This window comes from Onychostoma macrolepis, chromosome 05, assembly GCF_012432095.1.
Source record: "Onychostoma macrolepis isolate SWU-2019 chromosome 05, ASM1243209v1, whole genome shotgun sequence".
Classification (NCBI taxonomy): domain Eukaryota; kingdom Metazoa; phylum Chordata; class Actinopteri; order Cypriniformes; family Cyprinidae; genus Onychostoma; species Onychostoma macrolepis.
The window spans coordinates 39,877,896-39,905,742 of NC_081159.1; the positions used below are offsets into that span (position 1 = coordinate 39,877,896).

The 27,847-nt window shown below is 37.5% G+C and overlaps 2 protein-coding genes and 1 long non-coding RNA gene across 6 annotated transcripts in view; 2 read left to right on the top strand and 1 right to left on the bottom strand.

Moving 5' to 3' along the window:
• The window catches only part of gak (cyclin G associated kinase), a 39,674-nt gene extending 26,332 nt beyond the window's left edge, over window positions 1–13,342 (top strand). Inside the window, exons 20-28 of the mRNA XM_058775611.1 lie at window positions 2,825–2,989; window positions 4,271–4,696; window positions 5,463–5,597; window positions 5,827–5,967; window positions 7,140–7,226; window positions 7,328–7,573; window positions 8,574–8,722; window positions 8,808–8,984; window positions 11,366–13,342. Coding sequence (XP_058631594.1) covers window positions 2,825–2,989; window positions 4,271–4,696; window positions 5,463–5,597; window positions 5,827–5,967; window positions 7,140–7,226; window positions 7,328–7,573; window positions 8,574–8,722; window positions 8,808–8,984; window positions 11,366–11,467 — 1,628 coding nt within the window. The 3' untranslated portion in view covers window positions 11,468–13,342. The remainder of the gene's footprint in view (window positions 1–2,824; window positions 2,990–4,270; window positions 4,697–5,462; window positions 5,598–5,826; window positions 5,968–7,139; window positions 7,227–7,327; window positions 7,574–8,573; window positions 8,723–8,807; window positions 8,985–11,365) is intronic.
• Window positions 13,343–16,149: 2,807 nt separating this feature from the next.
• Window positions 16,150–27,311, top strand: LOC131540593 (uncharacterized). The gene is made up of 3 exons (XR_009271308.1): window positions 16,150–16,200; window positions 17,067–17,128; window positions 27,127–27,311. It is a non-coding gene; the product is annotated as an uncharacterized LOC131540593 (long non-coding RNA).
• LOC131540591 (UDP-glucuronosyltransferase 2B15-like) overlaps window positions 18,726–27,847 on the bottom strand; it is a 30,847-nt gene continuing 21,725 nt past the window's right edge. For 2 of the 4 annotated variants that reach the window (XM_058775616.1, XM_058775615.1), the window contains exons 2-6: window positions 20,774–20,922; window positions 20,160–20,291; window positions 19,879–19,966; window positions 19,522–19,744; window positions 18,726–19,374 (exon numbers count right to left, since the gene is read on the bottom strand). In XM_058775616.1, the coding sequence (XP_058631599.1) occupies window positions 19,101–19,374; window positions 19,522–19,744; window positions 19,879–19,966; window positions 20,160–20,291; window positions 20,774–20,899 (843 nt within the window). In that variant the 5' untranslated portion in view covers window positions 20,900–20,922 and the 3' untranslated portion in view covers window positions 18,726–19,100. Of the gene's footprint in view, window positions 19,375–19,521; window positions 19,745–19,878; window positions 19,967–20,159; window positions 20,292–20,773; window positions 20,925–22,586; window positions 23,730–25,325; window positions 27,140–27,847 lie in introns of those variants that run through there. The other 2 variants (XM_058775617.1, XM_058775614.1) reach the window with 2 other exon arrangements.

Below are 27,847 nucleotides of genomic sequence, written 5' to 3' on the forward strand. Positions count from 1 at the left end.
ATATATATATATATATATATATATATATATATATATATATATATATATATATATATATATAGAATCTATACATAATACACTTGTTAATTATATCTATCATAGATAGATAGATATAATTAGCACAGTGAAGACTAATTCATTTACACAATGTATGTAGCGTTTCTTATTTATTGTAGTTTTCTGTCCTATTGCTTGCAATTTAGTTTCTTATACTTATTTCATCACTGACTGTTTATTTATTTTCAGTGAGCTTGAGTTTTTTTTTTTTTTTGTCTATTTTTAGGCTTGTATTAGTTTGATATTGACATTGGTGACAAGGATTATGAAAATTCTATGGTATCAAAAACCTTATAAAAACCTTTTTAAAAGAAAAAAAATTACTATATCATGATATATATCGTTATCGTGATTATAAAATTAGTCATATCGTGATATAAGATTTTGGTCATATCGCCCACCCCTACTATGTAGCATTTGATTCTTCCCTGTCAAAGGAAGTAAAGACTAAGAACATTATTTAACACATTCAGTATATAGATTTGACTAGTTTTGGCACAATAATCTGTATGGTGCCTTTCTTTAAATATGTTATTTATTATTATATCTGCAAAATCCAAAATAAATCAGCCATTATTTTGTATGCAATGATATATTAGTACACACACAAATTTAAATTTGTATGTATGTAATAATGTTTAACGAAGTAAAAGAATAGGCGATACATTATTTTGAGATTACTTAGGTTTGTTCTGCATGGACATATGTGACCCTGGACCACAAAACCAGTCTTAAGTGTCAATTTTTCAAAATTGAGATTCATACATCAATGGAAAGCTTATTTATTCAGCTTTCAGATGATGTATGGTTTGTTAGGTTTGGACAATATTTGGCCCATATACAACTATTTGAAAATCTGGAATCTGAGGGTGCAAAAAAATCAAAATACAGAGAAAATCGCCTTTAAAGTTGTCAAATGAAGTTCTTAGCAATGCATATTACTAGTCAAAAATCAAGTTTTGATATATTCACGGTAAGAAATTTACAAAATATCTTCGTGGAATATGATCTTTACTTAATATCCTAATGATTTTTGGCATAAAAGAAAAATCTATAATTTTGACCCATACAGTGTATTTTTGGCTATTGCTACAAATATACCCCAGCGACTTAAGACTTTTGTGGTCCAGGGTCATATACAGGTGCTGGTCAAATAATTAGAATATCATCAAAAAGTTGATTTATTTCACTAATTCCATTCAAAAAGTGAAACTTGTATATTATATTCATTCATTACACACAGACTGATATATTTCAAATGTTTATTTCTTTTCATTTTGATGATTAGAGCTTACAGCTCATGAAAGTCAAAAATCAGTATCTCAAAATATTAGAATATTACTTAAGACCAATACAAAGAAAGGATTTTTAGAATTCTTGGCCAACTGAAAAGTATGAAAATGAAAAGTATGAGCATGTACAGCACTCAATACTTAGTTGGGGCTCCTTTTGCCTGAATTACTGCAGCAATGCGGCGTGGCATGGAGTCGATCAGTCTGTGGCACTGCTCAGGTGTTATGAGAGCCCAGGTTGCTCTGATAGTGGCCTTCAGCTCTTCTGCATTGTTGGGTCTGGTGTCTCTCATCTTCCTCTTGACAATACCCCATAGATTCTCTATGGGGTTCAGGTCAGGCGAGTTTGCTGGCCAATCAAGCACAGTAACACTATGGTCATTGAACCAGCTTTTGGTACCTTTGGCAGTGTGGGCAGGTGCCAAGTCCTGCTGGAAAATGAAATCAGCATCTCCATAAAGCTTGTCAGTAGAAGGAAGCATGAAGTGCTCTAAAATTTCCTGGTAGATGGCTGCGTTGACTGTGGACTTCAGAAAACACAGTGGACCAACACCAGCAGATGACATGGCAGCCCAAATCATCACTGACTGTGGAAACTTCACACTGGACTTCAAGCAACATGGATTCTGTGCCTCTCCACTCTTCCTTCAGACTCTGGGACCTTGATTTCCAAATGAAATGTAAAATTTACTTTCATCTGAAAAGAGGACTTTGGACCACTGAGCAACAGTCCAGTTCTTTTCTCCACAGCCCAGTTAAGATGCTTCTGACGTTGTCTCTGGTTCAGAAGTGGCTTGGTAGCCCTTTTCCTGAAGGCGTCTGGCGTGGTGACTCTTGATGCACTGACTCCAGCTTCAGTTCTCTCCTTGTGAAGCTCTCCCAAGTGTTTGAATCGGCTTTGCTTGACTGTATTCTCAAGCTTGCGGTCATCCCTGTTGCTTGTGCACCTTTTCCTACCCAAATTCTTCATCCAGCCAACTTTGCATTTAATATGCTTTGATACAGCACTCTGTAAACAGCCACACCTTTCAGTAATGACCTTCTGTGACTTACCCTCTTTGTGGAGGGTGTCAATGTTCGTCTTCTGGATCATTGCCAAGTCAGCAGTCTTCCCCATTACTGTGGTTTCAAAAAACAAGAGATACCCAGAATTTATACTGTAGGGATGGTCATTTATACTGATTTTTGACTTTCATGAGCTGTAAGCTCTAATCATCAAAATTAAAAGAAATAAACATTTAAAATATATCAGTCTGTGTGTAATGAATGAATATAATATACAAGTTTCACTTTTTGAATGGAATTAGTGAAATCAACTTTTTGATGATATTTTTCACCTTTATGGTATTAATTTTATTTGTACAAGTTTTAAAAACTACCCTGTCCTTGTTTCTCATCTTCATTATGATACAAATTTATATATACATTTCCTATTAGTTTCAGCTGTTTTCTTCTTAATCTTTCTGGTTGGTCAGGTAAACCAGAGCTTCCACGTCAGCCTGGTTCCACAGCCTGTTACACCTCTGAACCGGCCCAGCCAGAGCTTTCGCCTGAAGGGCCACAGACCGACCCAGATTCCCTTTCTCCTCAAAGCACCGACACCAACGCCAACAACTTCTTCCAGACGCTCGACTGGGAAGGTATTCAGCACATTTGTAACATTTCTTGTTAATGCGAATGAGAGCACAAAATTCATACACTTCATACACAGTTTCCCTGCCGAGTGTTAGTTGGGTAACACATTAACATTACTAATGAGAAATACATACACAAAAAACATCAGTTAATGAAAGTACAACTGTCAATTGTTAGTTCAAAAATCCATTAAATAATATAAACAGATACAACTTTTGATTTTAATAATGTATTAGGAAATATTGAAATGAACATTAAGATTAATAAATGCTTTAGAAGCACTTTTCATTGTTTGTTCATGTTTGACAAGTGCAGTTAATTAATATTAACAAATGGAATCTTATTCTAAAGTATTAACATTAGTTGTCTCTGCACATTAAAGGTGAAGTGTTTAACTTTTCGTAATGTTAAAATATTTACTTCTATCCAAGTTTAATGAATAAATTTAATTTTACAGGACTCAACAGAGCAATCATTTCACTCGCATTTACGACTAACTATTGATGTATATGGACTGTAAAATGTATTTCGGAGCATGCACGAATAGAAAGTAGGTCCACATGGGTCCTTAAAGTGTCTTAAATTCAAATTTAAGGTTAATTATAAAGTCTTAATTATCCTAAAAATTTATAAATCATCTTAGAAGATCTTAAATTCGAGACTGGAAAACAGGAATTGAGATGCAGCTTAATGTGATTATTAAACTTCAAAGGCTGTGATTTAAATGTGAGTGCTGTGCATTTTAATGTCAAAACAGGCTATTTAAAAGAGCATCTGGAATTAGTAAACACATTTCAATATAAGAGTCCCCGTCTAGATAGGGCTTGTTTATAACTAAAATTCCCACATTTTGTGAACATTTTAGTGGTTATTTTTGGTATGCAGTAAACTGTATCTGACATGTGATTTAATGTTTAAGAAATAAATAATTCCATTATTTTTAAATAAACAATTTTAAAGCAAAAATATTTAAAAACCTAGTGTAAATATTTCTTCATAACCCTTTTATTAAGGAAAATACTATTCATTGCGCCTCTTAAATCCTTTATGCACAACATAATTTTTCAAATTAGGGGCACATGTGCTCTTTGGGGAAGTATTAAACCTTTTTTCTGAATTGTATGGCACATTTTGATCCCAGTGGCATTTATTACATAGAAAGAAAGTGATTTTATGTCATTTGTATGTGGACCATCATATTTTCGCCAACCAAAGCATTTCTTTCTTTAGCCTTTATTATGTTTCATGCACTTAAATTGGCTGTCCTGAATTATGGTGGTTTACAGATGGCAGTCGGCAGTTCGATCGTTCTGACAGCCAATTGGAGGACCAGGATGATTTGAGTGGCGGCTCGGAGGAGGAATCAGTGTCTTACTCCGCCCCCGTTGATGGGACTCTGTCACGTGACACTAGTGAACCGCTCTTCGAGGCAGACTTCACAACCACACCACCTGACCCTCAGCTTGACACTGAGGACCTGCTCGGCCTGAACTCTGACCCCTGTCCTCCAGCCCCCAACACTCAGCCGGGCATTGCTAATGAGACGGGTTTGAAAAATTCTGCCAGTAACAGCGATTTACTGAACGACCTGTTTGCCCCTTCACCCAGTGCTGTGCCTTCAGCTAATGCAGAGGACCTGATGGGAGAAAGTGCAGGAGAAGATATCTTCTTCTCCAACACATCCAGCCAACCGGCACCAACCGCTAATAAAGGTAAGAGAGATTGTGTATGTGAATGTTTAAATGTACTGTTTAGTACCAGTAAACTGGTAACGAAAAGGTTTCAGGTTTGACACCTGGAAGGCATTATTTTCCTTAAAGTAATGCATTTGACCCAATGTTAAAGTGGGACCATCTTTGTATTAAAAATGTACTGCAGCTTGCTTTAAATAAAATGACAACAAATGAAATACATTAATAAATGTATATAAAAAAGACATTCATATTTTGGTTAAAGAAGGCCTGTTTTAGGAACAATTTGCATTATGCAACAATTCATTTTCCTCTCATTATTTATGCGTAATCTTTTATTATGCTGATTTATTTATATTAATTAAATAATACAATATAAATAAAGAAATACATTTTTTATGATGCATACAGGAAGGGAAAAAAGCAACAACATCAAAAACAAAGTAACATTAAATAATTCAAGCAAAAAGGAGGTAACAATAAAAATAAAAATATAAAATACCACTATAGGATTGTTCATTATTGTATTAAAGAAATTAGTCACCAGCTGAAATAATGAAAATACAGATGTACCAAGATGCATCACGGTAATGAGGACAGACGAAACGCAATAATTAAAATAATTTCAGCAAAATTAGTTCAGTTGTCTTTATGCAAATCTAATTTTGTATTTTTTTAAAATATCACCTGGACATGTTCTTTGACGTTTCCCCAGTGTCCTTATTTATTTAACATTTTATGAATGTGTTTTCAGTCGGTCTAAATTACACTGACTGTCTTTCTGTAGACTTCTTTGACCCCTTCGGTGTGGCGTCAGCCTCTTCAGGCTCCGATCTGTTCAGTGACCTCCTGGGGTCAGACAGTGCGAATAGCGGCTTCAAAGCTCCAGCTCCTGCATCCAACTCCAGCCTCTTCAACCTCAGTGAGTTCTGCTCTGATATACATATAAATCAAAACATTGGAATACTATAACATGTTATTCAGTATAATTTATTATTGTCGTAGTATTTAAAAAGACACAAAAATTGTGGCTAACGAGAGGATTTTTTTATTGTTAAATTATTGTCAATTTAATTATTTATTATTATTTTACATATAAATAAACAAACAGTAGTTTACATCTGAAATATGTGTTTGAAATGTTTTGTCAGATAAGTTAGCAAGCGATACTCCGAAGATGACCTCGTCGGCGAGTCAGCCTGATCTGTTAGGTGGCTGGGAAAACTGGAGCGCAGGAGGAACCAGCACGACTACTAACATGACCACTGCTGCCAGCAAACCCACGATGAATGGTAATCAATCGGTCATTCAGACAAAACAGTTACTTGGTTGGTTACTCTTTATAATAAGCTCTAATTTGTTATTATTACTTGCATGAAGTAACATGGAGCAGTATATTTTGGTTACACTTTATTTGAAGGTTTCCTTGATACAATGTAAATGTAGAATTTATCATTAATTAAAAAAATACGCCGTGATGTTTTTTTTTTTTTGTTATTTTCAAATCTTTCAGTGCACTCTCATTATAAAAAGAACTTTATTATAGTTTTAGTTAAAAATAAATTGTTTATAATCTCTGCACAGTAGAGACTGTTGTTTTGACACAAAAGGAAATATAGCAGTATTGCTATCAGCCAAAATAAATTTATAATATCGGCATATTGGATATTGGCGGAAAACTAATATTGTGCATCCCAAGTTATTTGCTTGTAATTGACCATTTACAAAACTTATAAGGTATTAATTTGCTATTTACTATTATGTAGCATAATTTACTATTATTACTATAATAAGTACCTGCAACATGTACCAAGGACAAAAAAAGTGCTACAGTATTTATTAACAGTAATTTATTAAATGTCCATGTTAGTTCACAGCTTTTATTTATGTATCATTGAGATACTGTTATAGTTACTATTAATATTTTTAATTGGTTGTTTTACATTTTCTGTTTTCTAATTTTAGTTAAAAGTTGTTGTTTTTTTGTCTATATAGTTTTCATTCATTTTTATTTCATTTTAGTACATAATATAAATGAGAAATGTTGCCTTGGCAACTAGCTGAAATATTTATTTATTTATTTATATTTCATTTAAATTTTATTTTAAAATGGTTTTTTTTGTTTGTTTGTTTTAGATCTAGTTAACTGTAATAACCCTGGTTCACAGTGCATTAACATTAACTTTGAAATGCATTAATAAATGTTGAGATTGAGACTAAGATTAAAAGATGCTTTGTTTAATGTTAGTTCTTGTTAAGAAATGTTGTTAACTAATGTTGCCAGTTGATGCGTAATTGTAAAATGCGGATGTTGATTCTGGTCATACAATCAAACGCTTCCTAAGTTTACTAGCCAACCAGATTTCTGTTTAATAATTAGGCTGTTTATAAACCAGTTGCAGCAGCCCATAAAGCATTTAAAACATTTATTTTTCTTTAACCCATTGATTTTGTGTTTGTGCAGCCTCAGGAGTCTCCTCTTTCTCCAAGGCCAAATCTCAAAGCTTTGACCCCTTCGCAGATCTGGGCAACCTGGCCTCAACACTACCTGGTATGTTTTACAGTGTAAAATCTTTGTGTTTACTCTTTATCGGACTGCTTTCTCATATATCGCTCATATCACGTAATTAACTAACCCTGATTTGTGTTTAGGTTCGTCCAGTGCTTGTTTTAAAACGGCGCCCTCTGCAGGAATCCCTAAGAACTCAGGTCAGCAGTGGCAGCAGACTCCTCGGCCCTCCTCTGGCCCCAGCAAACCCTGGATGCCTCTAAACTCAGCTCCTAGACCGCAAGCCCAGCCCTCCAAACCTGCTGCCCAACCACTTAAACCAAACTACAACCCTAGTTTCAGTGTGATCGGTGGACGAGAAGAGAGGGGGATCCGTGGGCCAGGCTTTGGTACGCTTTCACCAGTTTCAGAACAAAACTATGTATTTATGTTTCAGTCAGGTGCGTTTCCTCCAAGGAGCCAGTGCCTCCTCAACAAATTGGATATAATTTTTTTTTTTAAAAAGTAGCCAAAAAAAAAAAATAAAACATTTAAATAGTCATGTGAGAGGAGGCACTGTCTCCATTGCGCTACGATTGGCCTATCACACTTTTCACCCCATAAATCCTGCCTCTTGTTTTCTTGTGCATTCTGCATCCACAAATGAATCTGAATGAGCAAATAAAGGTATTAATGGGGTGACTAATTAAAAGCAAGTAAACAACTCATCCACTTAGATATCAGGGCTTTGTCACATCAAAATCCAACATGAAAAGACGATCTGTGAGGTTTTTTTTAGGGTTTACTGAGCTTTGAAGACTAATGATCTAAAAATAAGATGTAATCTGAAATTTGTTACTGCATGCTTATAGTTATTATTTTGCAACACTGCTGATTTCAGATATCTGATTGTCAGTATTAAAGCTTTAAAATAGTATATTTCTGATCAAGATTAAGTCAGCCTCTCGAGGTGACTAAATGCAATAATTACCGTAGACTGTTTGGTGTATTTATCATTCATTAAAGGAATAATTCACCAAAAACATTTTGCCATCATTTACTCACCATCAAGTTGTTCCAAACCTGTATTGAGCTTCTGTTGAACACAAAAGGAGATGTTTTGAAGAATGTTGGTAACCAAACAGTTGATGGTAGCCATAGTGTTCACATAGTATATTTTTCCATACTATGGAAGTCGGTGGCTACTGTCAGCTGTTCAGTCAGCAATATTCTGCTAAATATCTTTTATGTTCAACAGAAAAAAGAAACTCATACAGGTTTGGAACAATTTGAGAGTGAGTAAATGATGACAGAATTTTCATTTTTGGGTGAACTATCCCTTTAATGCATTTCAGCATTTTTTTATTGTCTGTTTTTATTTGTGCTATATTGTTTGTTTGTGTCCTTTAGGCCCAAAGCCCAAAGTGAAACGAGATGACTTTGAGGATCTATTATCAACTCAGGGTTTTGGCTCCAAATCAGACAGGAAGATGCCCAGAACTATTGCTGAGATGAGGAAGCAGGAGCTGTCTAAAGACATGGACCCTCTCAAACTTCAGGTATGACTGTTTAGCAGTCCCCCCAAGAACATATGTACATGTAAATGTGCTTTGGGCTCGATGATGATCAAGGTTCGTATGTTAGATCTTGGATTGGATCGAGGGGAAGGAGAGGAACATCAGAGCGCTGCTCTCCACGCTGCACACGGTCCTGTGGGAGGGAGAGACCCGCTGGAAACCCATCAACATGGCAGATCTGGTCACACCTGATCAGGTGAAGAAGGTCTACAGGAAGGCTGTGCTTGTTGTGCACCCAGACAAGGTATGAAAGATTTATATTTTAATATATTTACAAATTGTATGAACTCTTTTTTGAACCAACATGAAAAAGGACTCTTACTTGACCTTTAAGTGTTACTGTGGGTTTATTTTCAAAAATCATGTTTTTTAATAACTGCAGTTTGATTGATATTAATTGGAATGCACAATGAAAAACCTGATTTTTGAAAATTGTTAAAACGTTTTTTATATATATATATATATATATATATATATATATATATATATATATATATATATATACATATATATATATATATACACATATATATACACATACACATATATATATATATATACACATATATATACACACACACACACACACACACACACACACAGTGGGTACGGAAAGTATTCAGACCCCTTAAATTTTTCACTCTTTGTTATATTGCAGCCATTTGCTAAAATCATTTGTTCATTTTTTTTTTTTTTTCCTCATTAATGTACACACAGCACCCCATATTGACAGAAAAACACAGAATTGTTGACATTTTTGCAGATTTATTAAAAAAGAAAAACTGAAATATCACATGGTCGTAAGTATTCAGACCCTTTGCTCAGTATTTTGTAGAAGCACCCTTTTGATCTAATACAGCCATGAGTCTTTTTGGGAAAGATGCAACAAGTTTTTCACACCTGGATTTGGGATCCTCTGCGATTCCTCCTTGCAGATCCTCTCCAGTTCTGTCAGGTTGGATGGTAAACGTTGGTGGACAGCCATTTTTAGGTCTCTCCAGCGATGCTCAATTGGGTTTAAGTCAGGGCTCTGGCTGGGCCATTCAAGAACAGTCACAGAGTTGTTGTGAAGCCACTCCTTCGTTATTTTAGCTGTGTGCTTAGGGTCATTGTCTTGTTGGAAGGTAAACCTTCGGCCCAGTCTGAGGTCCTGAGCACTCTGGAGAAGGTTTTCGTCCAGGATATCCCTGTACTTGGCTGCATTCATCTTTCCCTCGATTGCAACCAGTCGTCCTGTCCCTGCAGCTGAAAAGCACCCCCACAGCATGATGCTGCCACCACCATGCTTCACTGTTGGGACTGTATTGGACAGGTGATGAGCTGTGCCTGGTTTTCTCCACACATACCGCTTAGAATTAAGGCCAAAAAGTTCTATCTTGGTCTCATCAGACCAGAGAATCTTATTCAGGTGTTTTTTAGCAAACTCCATGCAGGCTTTCATGTGTCTTGCACTGAGGAGAGGCTTCCGTCGGGCCACTCTGCCATAAAGCCCCGACTGGTGGAGGGCTGCAGTGATGGTTGACTTTCTACAACTTTCTCCCATCTCCCGACTGCATCTCTGGAAACTCAGCCACAGTGATCTTTGGGTTCTTCTTTACCTCTCTCACCAAGGCTCTTCTCCCCGATAGCTCAGTTTGGCCGGACGGCCAGCTCTAGGAAGGGTTCTGGTCGTCCCAAACGTCTAATTTAAGGATTATGGAGGCCACTGTGCTCTTAGGAACCTTAAGTGCAGCAGAAATTTTTTTGTAACCTTGGCCAGATCTGTGCCTTGCCACAATTCTGTCTCTGAGCTCTTCAGGCAGTTCCTTTGACCTCATGATTCTCATTTGCTCTGACATGCACTGTGAGCTGTAAGGTCTTATATAGACAGGTGTGTGGCTTTCCTAATCAAGTCCAATCAGTATAATCAAACACAGCTGGACTCAAACGAAGGTGTAGAACCATCTCAAGGATGATCAGAAGAAATGGACAGCACCTGAGTTAAATATATGAGTGTCACAGCAAAGGGTCTGAATACTTAGGACCATGTGATATTTCAGTTTTTCTTTTTTAATAAATCTGCAAAAATGTCAACAATTCTGTGTTTTTCTGTCAGTATGGGGTGCTGTGTGTACATTGAGGGAAAAAAATGAACTTAAATGATTTTAGCAAATGGCTGCAATATAACAAAGAGTGAAAAATTTAAGGGGGTCTGAATACTTTCCGTACCCACTGTATATATATATTATTATTATTAATTAACCAATATATTATTTTTTTTGTTAAAAAATATGAATAAACATTCCAAATATTTATCAGTTCAGTTTTATTTCTAGAGCACATTTACACACGAAACAAGGCCGACCAAAGTGCTGCACGACAAACAATATATATTGATAGTAATACAGTTACAGTATTGATAGTTATAATTTTTTTGTATTAAAAAAGTATTTAAAAGAAAATAATAATGTAAATAATGAAAGTCCAAAAATCTATATAACGATTCATCCATCCATATGTATGTATGTATATGGATTATTAAGAAAATAAATAAGGTCATATCTGATTTCTTTTTGACTTAAATTCAGTGCTAAAGATTCATAATATGGATCTATGAAGAAATAACCTTTTTTTCTGATCTTCCAGGCTACAGGTCAGCCGTACGAGCAGTACGCTAAAATGATCTTCATGGAGCTGAGCGATGCCTGGTCCGAGTTTGAGAACCAAGGAGCCAAAGCCTTGTTCTGAGCGTGTTCAGTGAGCGTCTGCCAGGAGCCTGAGGCACAGTGCTCGCTCGCTCTCTCCATACACACAGACACACGGCTCTGAGAGAGTCTGACAGTGAGACAGACCAATCAGAGAAGGAAAACAGACCTCTTTCTGCTTGAGGAACAGTCTAACCTTTTCCTGAACTCTGGAGTGAAACCTGTGGCGCTGGATCTCTCCTTCTTCAAAAGGGGAACATGCTAGCATCCTTTTGGCATTTGTAGATGATTAAAAACCATGCGCCACACACACCCAACACCTGAGACTACAGTCTGTGTCTTGCACTTCAAAAGAGCTCCAAAACAGATGGTTTCTGGGATGAAGACGAAATGATTATCGCTGACCTTTTTCATGTCATTCTATGCATCACACTATTGTTTTCACTTTTTGTTTTTCAATCAGTGTGGCTTGTCACTTACTGATGTAAATAATCACTCGACTCGTGTGTGTGTGTGTGTGTGTGTGTGTGTGTGTTTGAGGGGTGGATCATGTTTATATGAAGCTAAAGCAGAGGGTTTTGACTTCTGTGCTCCACAATGTGAAGGCTTCTGATCACTTTCACTTCAGTTTTGTCATGTTTTCACTGATCTCTAGTGTTAATTCTCTCCAGGCACCTCGTGGGAAGGTGTGTTTGTGTATTTGTGGGTTCAGGGCTCAATTTCTGCAGTCCAAAGGGTATTTCAGTGACCGAAAACAAACTTAACATCAACAAAAAGTGTGAGCTTTCCATATATATATATAATTTTTTTTTTTTTTTTTTATCTCAAGGACCAATCAGAAATGTCTGTCTTATTTATTGTTCTGAAAGCTGTACATGGCTAATTGATGGATATAAAAAGGACTAAAATAACAAATTTATTGTAAACGATGGAACAAACATGCTAAGCATTTTGCAAAACTAAATCATTCCAAAGCATCTACTAATATGAATGTGCTTTTTAAGATTATTGCTGGAATGTAACTTTTTTTTTTTTTTGTATCATTATCCTATTTTCCATAATATTTTATTTTTTGTTTCCATAATCTCTTAATAATGACACTAGAAAGTTTGCACCAATCCCTCGGGACATCAGGCCAAATTCAGTGTCCAATTGAAAAAAAAAAAAGTCTGATAAAACTTTATAGACAATGAAGTGAGGGCGGAAATTAGTGCTGTTTTTATATATAGACCTATAGTTTGAAATATTCCATCTTAAAAAAAATGTAAAATCAAGGACTGTAAGAAAATGTTGATTCGTAAAGACTTGGCGAGTCAAGTTCTGTAACCTGCTGTATTATCTGCCATTATTCATGTATGACGCTTGGAGGCGATACAGTCTGACTAAACAAACCAAAAAAACAGATCCTTCATTTGTTACCGGTTTCTGCTGTTAAAGGGACTGAGGGGCTGGTTCAAATTGTTGGTTCAGTGTTTTGAGTGATTTTGGAAATGTTTTGGTTTATTCACTCTCCACCAAAGTCATAAATGATCATAAATGTTTCAAACTGGAATGTGGCATTTGTGTTCAAAATCTTTATTGGTTGCATAATTAGCGAATAGGTTGAATGGGCTCTGATTGAAAATAATGACTTAATTTAGTCTATAAATAAATGTCCTTATTCTGTGAATATATCCTTATCTTCCCCAAGAAATGAACAATGCTGCTGCATTTTGGTGGAGCGTGAATATCTTTTAATAAGACACATTTTCACTCTTTTTGCCCACTCAGCTTTCCTTTGGATGTCAAACTAGTGTTTCTCACCAGCTGTCTCCTGCAGTGGAGAACAAAATCATAACACCACTGTCTTAAAGATATTTTTGTCAGATTTTCTTTTGTCAGATTTTGACCAATAAACCATAATCATGGTTTTGGTTTAGACTGTCTTTTTTATTTTCTCTCTCTCTCTCTCTTTAATATTAGTCATTCTCGTTTTAGTGCCATGTTAAAAAAATAAAATAAAAATAAAAAAGTGTCACGAAATATGTAAATTTACGAAAAAATTAAAAAGTAAAATTCATGTAAGAGAATTTACATCTGCAAATATGGCGATACCTAATTTAAAGTAAGGTGGAATATTTGTCATTCAGATGACGTTATATTTGAAACTAATATGTGACCCTGGCTGGACCACAAAACCAGTCATAAGTAGCCAGGGGCGCCGTGGGGGTGGGGTTAGGACTATTCTAAGGGCCCGACGATGGGTGGCCCCCTGAATTTTACCATGTTGTCCAGGGGGCCCAGAAACCGTCGCGGCGTCTCTAAGTAGCACAGGTATATTTAGTAGAAATAGCCAACAGTACATTGTATGGGTCAAAATTATCTACATTTCTTTTATGCCAAAAATCATTAGGATATTAAGTAAAGATCATGTTCCATGAAGATATTTTGTAATTTCCTACTGTAAATATATCGAAACTTAATTTTTGATTATGCATTGCTAAGAACTTCATATGGACAACTTTAAAGGCGAATTTCTCAATATTTTGCACCCTCTCAGATTCCAAATTTTCAAATAGTTGTATCTCAGCCAAACATTGCCCTATCCTAACAAACCATACATCAATAGAAAGCTTATTTATTCAGCATTCAGATGTATGAATCGCAAAAAAAAAAAAAAAGAGCATTACTGACTGGTTTGTGGTCCACGGTCACATATGTTTTTGCAGTGTTCAGTACTGTGTTCTGCATGCAAGGTTTCTGTATTTCAAATTCAATATCTATTTAACTCAGTCGATTAGTTAAATCGTTTGCCATAAATTCTAAATAGTATGCAGTACGCTCGTGCATACTCGTGGTCTCAGTTTCACGCAGCTTCGCGCATCATTTGCGTCAGAATGCGCAGATCTGTGACATCATCATTGACCACAACGCTCTTATTATGAAATTTTTCCGAAACTCTAAAGCCTTGACCTTAAATACAACATAATTTAGCTTTAATCTTGGCCTTTTACAAAATTATACTAATGCAACGTTATAACCTCAATACAGCTTAAAAAGTAGACAGCATTTTGATTAAACTTGTATGAATTACCCGTTCTAACGGTTGCGCTGGACGTCTATCAGTACTAATCAGCTAAAATGGACTACAGTTCAATTTAGGACCATCAGCCATGCAGCAAATCTCTCCATCACCAAACCTTCTCTAATCATCTCGGGTTTTAACCGATCATATAAGGAAAATTGACAGGATCACTGGAAGAGTTCGCTAGCTTGTTGATGGTCGACTGCGATGTGTGAACTGTGAAGTAAGCTACTGAAGCAGGCAGAAAGTACGCCTTTAAAATAAAAGTCCCGTTGCAGTGATTTACAGCGACCGCTGGGGACAGCCACGTGTTACTTACTGATGACTACGAAATACATTTTTTACAGTCTATGTACGAAATACATTTTTAAAGTGCCCCTGTTATGCAGTAGCCCCTCACTGCAGAACAAAGATCCAGGGGGCGGGGTTGGATCCACATCCAGGGGGTGGAGATTGGTAGGTTTAGGTAAATATAAGGTGGGAAGGGTTGGATCTAGATCCAACCACACCCCCTGGATCTTGTGTTCTGCAGTGAGGACCATCTCCTATTATGGATTATGAAAGGTTCATATTTTGGTTTTGGGAGTTCCCAACAACAGGTTGACATGCATGCAAGGTCAAAAAACACTTTCATTTTCTTATATGCATTTATTTTTACCTTATTTGCTTAAACTATTCGCTCAACAATTCATTTTCCAAACCCCTCCTTTGTGTGACTCTAATCTGCGGTGATTGGTCGATTTCAATTAAAGCAGTGTTTGTCAGATTTTAATGCTTAAAAAGCTGCACCTAGTGGCAAAGAATGAATTTGCATTTTCATTCAGACCAAGGCAAAAATCAAGTTTTCCCAGGTCTGCAGGCGGCAATATGATAATGTAATGTTTCTTGTTGACATCATTTCTTGTTAAAATGGCTTGGGATTTGTTTAAAAACGACTGTTTCAATGATTCAGATTCGACTCTTTCTTTTGAGAGACAATAATTTTATACACGGTGCACTTTCAGATTTAAAACTTTGCAGGATGATTTCATTCACTTAGAGCTGTGTTACACACTGCATGAAAGGTAATTTTGAAAAAAAAACATAATAGGGGCACTTTAATATGCATTCAATATAAATGCAGAATACTTCTACAATTCCTAATGTCTAAAAATGTTATATTCTGCATTATATCCACTGTATCCATTTTAAAATCTTAAATTAAATGTAAAATGTCATGCAGGATATTTATAATATACTTAATTTGCATTATACTTAGTAAGCAGACTTTCTTCCAGTGACTTACAAATGAAGAAAAACAAGTGCAAGACCCAACAATATTAGCATTAACACAATTATGAGTTTCAAATACCGTATTGACCCGAATATAAGACGATGTTTTTTCCCTGGAAATACATCTGATAAAACACGGTCGTCTTATATTCAGGGTCTAGACTTTGACATGTCAATAATACACCCACAACAATAGGCGGCGCCAAAAACGCATAAAACGAGTGAGCCATGAAATATGTAATGTAATGTGTGCCATGGGCGTCGCTAGGCCATTTTTAGGGGGGCTTTAGCACCCCTAAATTTCTGCTCAGCCCCCCTAAAAATCTTGCGATTCTTTCCCTTTAAATTTCAAATGAAAACGGCAGCAGACTTCGGCTCCTCCGCATCTTTCTGCGCGTTCTTCAATCCACAGACTGCGGTGGCGCAGAGGAGAGGACAAGGTGTGTATCTATGCAGTTCTTTGTCATAAATACAGTTTACAAAAAGTCATGGGAGAGCAATCGGTTTCCAATCTACTGTAAAGTTTTCGCTGCATTCACCACTCATCACACCACAGCTGTTTCCTTCAGCGAAATCCCTTAACACATATGAACGCATACTTTATAAAACGATCACGTTATTGCTATTTTCATTTGGAAATTTAGCTTTCAATATAGAACATAATATTACAGTGCATGTGGCATTAACTACCATACAGTTATGCATAGAAATGATTAAAGACAGTGACCGACAGCCCTCAGTCAGTGCACTCATTTTAATTGCTTGTTAATTTTTTGTACAAATTTTCAATCAATTTTTTTGTAAATATTTTTTTTGTTTTTTTGTTATTATACCCTCATTGGGGGCTGAGCCCCCCTAAAATGAAAATCCTAGAATCGTCCCTGATGTGTGCTGTAAAGATCGCGAATGAAAACAAATGAAAAAGAAAAGCTTACAGCAGCATATCGTGACTGTCATGTTAGCCTGATGGGACCAAACTTCCGCTGTAAGTGATTTTAAAACAGACAGTACCCTGATTTGAAGATTACAATAAGATTTCAGTCTACTGATAATAACATTTTGATAGGCTACTATGAGTTGGATAGCCTAATTGTTATATAATTCAGATGGGCTACCTGTTATTTCAATGGTATATCAAAATTTTCCAATTTCATTGTTGGTACATTTTACCAGTATTTACCATACTTTCAAAACAAAAATTAGAATTGGAAAAATATGCAATATGAAAATAATTTAAGAATAAATGTGTTTTACAGAGAGAGAAAAAAAAACAAGATTTGGTTTTTAAAAAGTCTTTTTCCAACAGGTACATCTGGAAAAAGGGGGATCGTCTTATAATCAGGGTCGTCTTATATTCGGGACAATACGGTATTACAAACACTACAGCAATCTGCAGGAAAGCAAAAAGATTCAGTTTGATTTACAAACCCGATTCCAAAAAAGTTGGGACACTATACAAATTGTGAATAAAAACAGAATGCAATGATGTGGAAGTTTCAAATTTCAATATTTTATTCAGAATACAACATAGATGACATATCAAATGTTTAAACTGAGAAAATGTATCATTTTAAGGGAAAAATAAGTTGATTTTAAATTTCATGGCATCAACACATCTCAAAAAAGTTGGGACAAGGCCATGTTTACCACTGTGCGGCATCCCCTCTTCTTTTTATAACAGTCTGCAAACGTCTGGGGACTGAGGAGACAAGTTGCTCAAGTTTAGGAATAGGAATGTTGTCCCATTCTTGTCTAATACAGGCTTCTAGTTGCTCAACTGTCTTAGGTCTTCTTTGTCGCATCTTCCTCTTTATGATGCGCCAAATGTTTTCTATGGGTGAAAGATCTGGACTGCAGGCTGGCCATTTCAGTACCCGGATTCCTTCTACGCAGCCATGATGTTGTAATTGATGCAGTATGTGGTCTGGCATTGTCATGTTGAAAAATGCAAGGTCTTCCCTGAAAGAGACAACGTCTGGATGGGAGCATATGTTGTTCTAGAACTTTGATATACCTTTCAGCATTGATGGTGCCTTTCCAGATGTGTAAGCTGCCCATGCCACACACACTCATGCAACCCCATACCATCAGAGATGCAGGCTTCTGAACTGAGCGCTGATAACAACTTGGGTTGTCCTTGTCCTCTTTAGTCCGGATGACATGGCGTCCCAGTTTTCCAAAAGAACTTCAAATTTTGATTCGTCTGACCACAGAACAGTTTTCCACTTTGCCACAGTCCATTTTAAATGAGCCTTGGCCCAGAGAAAACGCCTGCGCTTCTGGATCATGTTTAGATATGGCTTCTTTTTTGACCTATAGAGTTTTAGCCGGCAACGGCGAATGTTTTCTGGAAGTATTCCTGAGCCCATGTTGTGATTTCCATTACAGTAGCATTCCTGTATGTGATGCGGTGCCGTCTAAGGGCCCGAAGATCACGGGCATCCAGTATGGTTTTCCGGCCTTGACCCTTACGCACAGAGATTGTTCCAGATTCTCTGAATCTTTGAATGATATTATGCACTGTAGATGATGATAACTTCAAACTCTTTGCAATTTTCTGATATTGCTCCATTACTTTTCGCCGCAGCATTGGGGGAATTGGTGATCCTCTTCCCATCTTGACTTCTGAGAGACACTGTCACTCTGAGAGGCTCTTTATATACCCAATCATGTTGCCAATTGACAATATCTATATTCTATTGTGAATAAAATTTTAAAAGTTTATGAGATTTGTAAATTATTGCATTCCTTTTTTATTCACAATTTGTACAGTGTCCCAACTTTTTTGGAATCGGGTTTGTATAAACTACAGATCAATTCCATTCAAATGTATTAGTGCTTTTCACAATATAGATCATTCCAAAAAGTAAACAAACCAAGGGTCACATCAACAAGGGAGACTTATTGTAAATAAGAATTACTGTACTTTATTACTGTAAGATAAGAGTCCATCTGAAGTTGAGGCATGTGGTGATGAGGTACATGTGCACTAGCTGGCTGGTCTAGCCTGAATAATAAGCTTTTTTTAACGGTATTTGAGCAAAATAATCAACTTTGATGAGACAGTTGTTGTCAGATTTCATTGGATTTCAAATATGAAATTTAATTGTAAACTTGTTTAACAGTTTTAGAGAATTTAATATTTTCCCCATTCAAAGAGATAGGAGCTGCACTTGCATGCCCGAGAGGTGTTTCAAAGATGGTCACAGAGGGAAATGACTTGCCCTAAAGGGACTTTGGTTAATAACAGTACAGCTACTGGACCTCAGGATGGACATCCCATGGTGTGGGTGGAGAGACATAATGTTCAGTGCAAAAAAGGGTTTTTCCAAAAGCTTCATCACTCTTTTTTGCTTTTCCTAAAACAGCAACGTATTATGAAGAATTTGCACATTTTAAAGAAGGCGTAGAGAACTACGGTCAGGATAGCGATGAGAAAAGCGAACACATCCAGACAGTGGTACTGGTACCAGGTAAGATTGTGGGCCTCGACACGCAGGTGTTTAGCGCCTTTATTGCGCATGACGAACTCAATCCAGAACACAGCCTCATCCAAAGGTTTTATTGGTCTGTCGTGATGAATCCTGGACAAACGCATAGTGTTCTCTTTATACCTGAGGAGATGAAAACAAATACTGTTATATGTCCGTTATATGTATGCTGAGTGTAGTGCAATAGAGAACATAGAGCCATCAAGATATCTAGAGTCCAGAGTCCTGTTATGCACTGACACCACTGTAAATCTGATGTGAGTGCCTTACGAGGGGTCATTAATGATGGTATTGAGTCCATCCACCAGGTCCTGCGGCTCCATGGTTTTGATGTTGTCTATAACAACAGCCGCACCTTTGGCCTTCATATGAACTAAATTATCAGGCTGGTCAGCAAACAAGGGGATTCCGACCATTGGAACGCCATGATATATGGCCTCATATATGCTGTTAGTGCCTCCATGAGTGATGAATGCTCTGGTTTTAGGGTGACCTGATTGGGAGGTAACGGATTATTAAACAAGGAAGCTTCCCCCCACATTGTTACAGTACCATATAAAATATATAATAAAAAAATACAATAGAAAATATAATAAGTAGTATATAACCACAAATTATAATACAAACCCAATAAATCATTTTGAGGGATCCACTTATAGGTTCTGGTGTTTTCACCAAGAGTATCTGGCTTCTCTCCATTATATCGCCATAAAACCTGCAAGCAAAACAAAACAATTTATACAACCACAATCTCAACAAATCAACGGATAATGACAACTACTGGAATAAATGTGGAAATTCACTTTTAATTGTGACCAAATTAACCTGTATAGAACTCATTTAAATTGAGGTTGCTACTTTTCCCTCATTCTAATCATATCAGTGCTTATTTAAAAAATATAAGTTACCTTCTGTGGAATCTGTGCCAGTGCTGAGGCGATTTTATTGATCGTCTCTTTGAGCATTTTCTCTACCAAAGACCCCAGAGTGAAGACCACAATCCCATCATCCCCTGAACTCTGTACAAACTCCTCCATGTCCTACACATAAAAAAGACAAAGACAAACTTTTGTTATGAAAAAGTGACTGTGTACCGTGAAATAACGTTCGAGAAACAACTTTATATTCACACCTTTTCTCACACCTTCCTTTTCCACGTGGGGTTTACGCAAACAACAACATACAACAAACCAGCGTCCTATTCAAGAACAAATAACTCTTTAGTTATCTCAAGAGCATGACCTATGTAGTTCCATTCTTGAACAAATTACTTGGCAGGTATCCGTGGAAAGATTTTAGCCCAGCTAATAGATATGTCATTGAATTTTTTTTATTTTTTATTACTTGAGTTACCAGTTGGAATCATTCTGACGAATCCTGAACTGAATCCATTCAGAGTGGTTAATTATATACAGTTAAAAGTTATTATATACAACTGTTTTCAGTGAAGTAAAGATAAATGGTCTTGAAGTATGATTCAGATCATGAATTATTTATTTGACAGAATGTCAAAAAAGACCACCTTTGGTAATGGCTCGGCAGGGGTACAATGAAGGCCTCCAACATATTTGAAGTTGGGCAGGAATGGCCGTGGAAACTCGAAATCCCAGTAGATTCTGATTAACCAGATATCAGCTTTACCCATCATCTCACAATAGGAAGTGGGCCGTCCTGGAATGAGGAGGTTCAATACCAGTTAGTATTGAAGTCTCACAGTCTTTTTATTTAATCTTGAAAACATCACAGAATCACAGGATAATAATAATAATAATAATAATACATTTATTTATAACACACTTTATATTCACACAGAATCCCAAAGTGCTGCAGATTAAAAATAAGAAGAATGCAGTCATAGATGCACTGATGGGTAAGGAGGGAGACCTTAAACAATCCTGAATGAAACGGGAAGCCAGTATAATGATTTGAGAATGGGGGTGATATGATCATATTTGTGTACCCTCATCAGGATTCTAGCAGCACTGTTCTGAATGTACTGCAATTTCTGTAGGCTTTTGCCAGGGATCCCGATGAGGAGCACATTACAGTAGTCCAGCCTGGAGGAGACAAAGGCATGGACAAGCTTTTCTGCATCTGCAAGAGTGAGCATAGGACGAAGTCTAGAGATATTCCTAAAATGGAAGAAGGAAAGTGGAATGTTTTGGCCAGAAAAGGTAATGCTGGAAATAACAGATGTGTGCGGTGCCTACTAAAATGGCTTTAGCCTTTGAGCTGTTCAAATGCAGGAAATTTTGGCTCATCCACACCTTTACCTCCTCCAGACAGGTAGTCAATGTGGAAGATGACAGGGCAGCAGAAGTGGATGAATTGGTCTTTAGGTAAAGTTGAGTGTCATCAGCATAGCAATGAAATGATATTCCATGCCGGCTGATGACATGACCGAGGGGGAGCATATATAGAATAAACAGAGTGGGGCCAAACACTGAGCCTTGAGGGACACCACAGGTGACATTGTGTGTCAAGGATTTAGCCTCTCCCAAGGCAACATACTCAATTCTCCCAGTAAGGTAGGATGAAAACCAGTTATAGACAAGAGTCAGAGAGACTAATGGTGTGACGTAAATGATGCAGAAGAATGTTGTGATCCACAGTGTCGAATGCTGCAGTCCAATCTAGAAGGATGAGAAGAGATGGAGAACCAGCATCTGCTGCCATCAGCTGGTCATTCGTGACCCTGACCAGAGCTGTTTCAGTGCTATGGCCAGAGCGGAAACCAGACTGGAATTTCTCAAACAGGTTGTTTTGTTTTAAAGGGGTCTGAAGTTGTGCAGCAACTACTTTTCCAGCACTTTAGAAAGGAATGGAAGGTTAGAGATGGGCCTGTAGTTGGCAAGGACTTCTGGATCTAAAGTGGGTTTTTTGAGGTGCGGTCTGATGACAGCAGTTTTCAGTGCAGGTGGAACTTGACCAGCCTGGAGGGAGTGATAGATAACCATAGTAATCAGGGGACTTATGGCATAAAGGTTAGATTTCACCAAGGTTGCAGGAAAAGGGTCCAGGGCACAGGTGGATGGTTTCATCTTGCTGATTATGTCCTCAAACTCTCGCTGTGAGATGTCAGAGAAACAGCAGAGAGGTTGGGGAGTCCCAGGCTGTAAATTGGTAGTCGAGACAAGCAGAACAGAGGAACTGGACAAAAGGGAGCGAATGGTGTCTACTTTTTTCCTGAAGTAGTGATAAAGCTGTTTCATCTCTCCTTTGTAGCTTCTAAATGAGAGTGAGCTTGCGGTTCAAGATGTGATTTATAGTAGAGAAAAGCTGCTTCAAGTTTCCAGGGTTATTGTTAATGATACTAGAATAGAATCGTGACCTACCATCTCTCAAGGACTTTGCATAGGCCTTCTGATGCCCTCCATGGGCCTGCCTATGAACAGTGAGTCCTGTGACCTTAAGGCGCCGCTCAAGGACACATCCAGCTGTCTTCATCTTTCGCAGTTCACAAGTAAACCACGGGGCTGAACGGGAGAAGGTGACGGTTCTAGTTCTGACAGGAGCATGGAGACTGAGAGACTAAGAGACTGCTCAAAGATCTATTGTAAAAGTCAACCGACTCAGCAGAGAGATGCTGAAGATCTATTGTTAAGGAGTCCAGGTTGATCTTTTTCAAATTCCTGAAACACATTTGACACTTTTTTTTGTTGTGTGAACAAGGGAGTGGCAACTCCGTTGAAATGACCTTATTGTCAGACACACCCAAATCATACACCAGAGGGTTGCTAATAGGGGAAATGTTTGAGATAACCAAATCCAATGTGTGTCCCCTAGAATGTGTTGGGACATTGAAAAAGGCTTTTTGAAAACCAAATCTTGGGTTTTACTGATAATTTTAATTTTTTTTCTTAAATTATTTTCATATTACATTTTTTTCCAATTTAAATTTTTGTTTTGAAAGTATGGTAAATACTGGTAAAATGTACCAACAATCACATTAAAAAATATACACTTTTTGATATACCATAAAAATAACAGGTGGCCCATCTGAATTATATAACATTTAGGCTATCCATCTCACAGTAGCCAACCAAAATTTTATTAACAGTAGAAGTGAAATCTTATTTTAGCCTTCAAATCTGGGTACTGTCTTACGTTTTAAAATCACTTACAGTGGAAGTTTGGTCCCATCAGGCTAACATGACAGTCACGACTCATGCTTGCTGTAAGCTTTTCTTTTTCTTTTGTTTTCACTTGCGATCTTTACAACACACATTAGGCTACATTACGTATTTCATGGCACACTCGTTTTACGCATATTTGGCGCCACCTATTGTTGTAGGTGTATTATTGACATAGTCTCAGATGTCACGCACTGACCGTTTGCTGAACGTTTGATGCATATGGCTCACAAAGGTGGAAACATTTCAGGTTTCGAAGTCTTCCTTGGATTGGTTGAATTATACAGGATTTCTGGGAGACATGTGTGTCGCGTTCTTTAACTTTCCACCTGGAAACAGATTCAATCGTTGCACCCAATCACGGAGAATATAACTCGATTAAGATGATCAAACTTATTTTTAATTATCGTCTATGAGCTGGAAATATTTCTTTATTTAAATCATAAAGTCAGCACATGAAAAATGTGAGCATTATATTTAATACAACAAGTTTGCCATAAACCTTTAATTTAATACTTCTATACAGCCTTCAGTCATAAATAATGTTTTAAGCTTTGGCTAATTCTAATGCTTTTTAATGTGATATGTTGTCTGTATAGTTTTCTCGCTGTTCTTTAATGAAATAAGGTGATCAGACTGTGAAGAATTGCCTATACACATGGCTCGCGCGCCTAAGTTACGAAATACGCATCGGGATATCTTGATAATATTCCTTGGTTTCATAATACTCAATTAATTGTTGTAAACTGAGATTTGTGTCTTTAGAAGACGTATCTGTGCTGAATTCTACATGAATAATCCACAACAATATAACAACATATCGCGTCTTTTGCGCGCTCAAGTCCGTGATTTCAAATGTACACGCGCGGCAGGCGCGCTCATTTTTTCCGGGCGCGTCCGCACCGCATCGACATAAAAACGTAACTTTTCAGAATGCCGCAAGCGCACCGCGGGTCATGTGACAAGAACCAACCAGTCAGCTTCATCCTTTCCCGTAACAACATTGAAATTTCAGCTGAGATGGAGGAACAGCTGATCATAGCTGTACAGGGATAGCCATTTTGAATAAATTTAGTAGCAGAGCGCAAGCGATTTTTAGTGCTGGAAATCCATTTATCCCTTGCTGAAACTTCCGCGTCTTCATGGAGAGCACGGGTCTAGGTTGCTTAGCAACGGCAGACGCCACAGGAGGGCAAGCATAGCGCGCAAACTACAGAGCGCTTTGAAAGAAGGGGAAAGCGACGCGCCTAGCGTTTTCCACGCGAGTTTTTAGGCACGACATGTGAACGGCCCCGCGCTACTATTTGAATCTTCCGCTTTTCGAACACGTAACTGTGATAAAGTTTTTTTTAAGCTATCAGAAATCTGAGGGGGCCGGTAGGCTACACTCGTGGTTATGCCACTGACATTAATGATCATTTATTTTAATGCGGTGCGCTCTCTACTTAAAAATCAGCCGAATCATGTAACGTTAATGTCGTACAGGTTCTTGCTCTTACTAAAAAAAAACTATTTGAAAGCGTACCGAGCCGCGGAAGAGATAATGTTTCTCGAGCGCTTTCCGTGAGCACGATTCGAGACGGAGTGAAACACGGACAAATGCGTTTCATCCATTCTTCAACCCCCTCGAGTCCACTTAACATAATCTAAGTTTGTTTCCCAGATGAATCAAAATAAGATTACAGTAAGGCATTTTAAATAGCAACCAGAGTCGTGCATTTTTGTTTTTTTAGGCTTGTATTTTGCTTCAGCACATTTCACACTTTTCAGCACATTTTCACAAACATTTCAGCACTTTTCCTTAAAATTAATTTATATAAGTTAGTTTTGCATTAGAACCTGTTGTTGTAGGCCAGTGGCTGATCAGCATGTACCTCATGACGTGAGTAAATAAGTAATGACAGAGGTTTCATTATTGGGTGAACTGTAGGGCTTTCCTTTAAATATTCAGTGTAGTAGTTGTCAAATTTTCTCCAAGCAATAGTGGCAAAAAAATCTTGAGAAAGGTAGAAAAGCATATTCATGATTCGCTCTGTAAAGCTCATCTTGTCCGTGAGTTTACTCATGACTCCAGGAACAAATGATGGTGGAGCTGGTATCTGACCACACATCCGCTCTAGAACGTTAGCAATGGATAATCGGAACGTGTAAACCAAGGGAACATTTAGCTCTTCAGCCAGAATATCGCTGCACGGATACATTGGATCTGACAGAACAATGTCAAATTTTCCATTCCGCAATTTGTCCATCAACTTTGACGATTTGAGAATGCCGTCACAGTATGATGTACACATATCCTGAATAATGGAAGCAAGGTTGTAGAATTTCATTAGAAACTGCAGTAAATTTAACTGATCGGTCTCGTACACTGAGAAATAAACTAATTCCTCAATGAAGTCTCTCATCTCCTGTTCATCCACGGACGCGTTAAAGGGCTGGTAGGAGAAGCGATCCGATTCTTTAGCTTTCATGAAGAGAGAGGCATCCGGAACCAGCACTGTGACATTGTGTCCCCTGTCAATCAAAGTTTCCAAAACGATCTTAAGATTGATCCAGTGACTGCCGTCAGAAAACCAAACTAAAACATTCCCACATTCTGCAGGACCGAACACAGTGAGCAGAGAAAGAAAACAGACTACGAGTCTCATGGTTGCCAGCGTTAGAGTGAGAGTGTGAGATCACCAGTGTCCCGCCTCAACATATACTCTCAGGTGTAATTATTAACCAGTGCAAAGTCATGGCTCCTGGCGATCATATATCAATAAAAGTATTCAGATAACGTACACTGTTAGACATTTCTGTAATTTCTGCAGTTATTTACTGTATATCACCCAGTATAATACTGCAAATTCCCTTTACAGTAAATAACTGTAATACCCTTTGCATCATGGGAATTTTCTGTGACGTCAGACCCCACATACAGAGACTTACTGTATTTTTAAAATTTGCTGTATACTACTGTATTTGCTGTAACGGCCGCTTTGGCGCCTTTTTATTGAGGTTGTTTTATTTTCTTCATTTTTTACATTTGGATTGACACGATTTGCCCAACACCATGTCTATAATGCCGCAACAGCTTGGGACTGACTACTGGATGTGTTTCATCGCTTGTAATGATTGGAAAAATCCGTTTGTACTTCCTGTCAGAAACAGCGCGAGCGCTTGGAGTACATCTGTACATCAGAAATATACCTGGGCATCACTTTACTGTCCACATTCACTGTAGATAGTATATAATGGGTTCTATATTGTTTTGTATCGAGTCGCACCGCGCCGCGCCACGGAAGACACGGATCCAGCGGGGCAGCGCCATGGGTTTTTCCCGGGGATGAACCCGCGAGAGTGGGAGCTCCGGAGAACATCTGTGCTGTGTGTCGATGCACCTTACGAGAGAATATATATATGTACGTTTGTCTGTGTGTTTGTGTCAGATTTTTGCACACCAGTTTACCTAACGTTAGTAACATTTAACGTTACCCGTCAACATGGCGGTAACAAACTTACTATGGTAAACTGCGGGCTGTTGTTTCAAACGACTTTTGTCAGCTAATTGACTTAAGTTACTGAATTAAAATTATTTTTAACGAGCAACGCTTATCTTATATTAACATTAGGTTAACGAATGTGAAATTATGTTCAGTGTTAGTAGTTAATGTTGGCCAACTATGGTTTTGAAAGGTTTGTGAATTCTATATGGAGTTTGCCTTTTAAAAGTGTGCCATTTCTACTTCTTGTTTTTCAGAGAAGACATTTCTGTCACTAACAAAGTGGATGGTGAGCAAAGATGGTGGCCACGTTTTGGAGCAGCACCTGGGTTTTGCAGATGTTTGTCTTTTTCCCCCATTATGTTTCTGTTGCCTAAAGATTCTTTGTGAGGATGAATCCAGAGGACACAACATAATGCACTGCAAAACGTCCTAAGACAGGAAAAATGGTGAAGATGCAGCATTGGAAGACTGTATTTTTAAGTGTTATACATGCAATGTTTTAAATAAAGAATTTGATATTTTGTAATTATTGTGTCTGTTTTAACTCAATGCCAGTAGTACCTATGTAGAGTAATAATAAAATGAATTCTATATAAAAATAATAAAATCTAATGAAATCTATATTAACATGAATAAATTACTGTAGCATACTGATGAATTGGATTTCTTTACAGTAATTTACTGTAAAGCAGTACAGTTTGCAACTGTAAATCAAATGCAGTTTGCTACTGTAAATCTTAATTACAGTAACTTAAGTAGTAAGTTACTGTAAAAACCCTTTGAAATGTCTAACAGTGTATTGCAGACCAAAAAGAAACGTAAAGCAGGTTCTGTCAGAGAGTCACTGTCTCCGTCATCACGAGATCGCAATCACCTGCATTCTAATCACCAGGACCTGCGCACCCTCATCAGCACTCCCATAAAGCACTCACACTCTCTGGCATTCATCGTCCGGTCTACGGTTCACACCCTGAA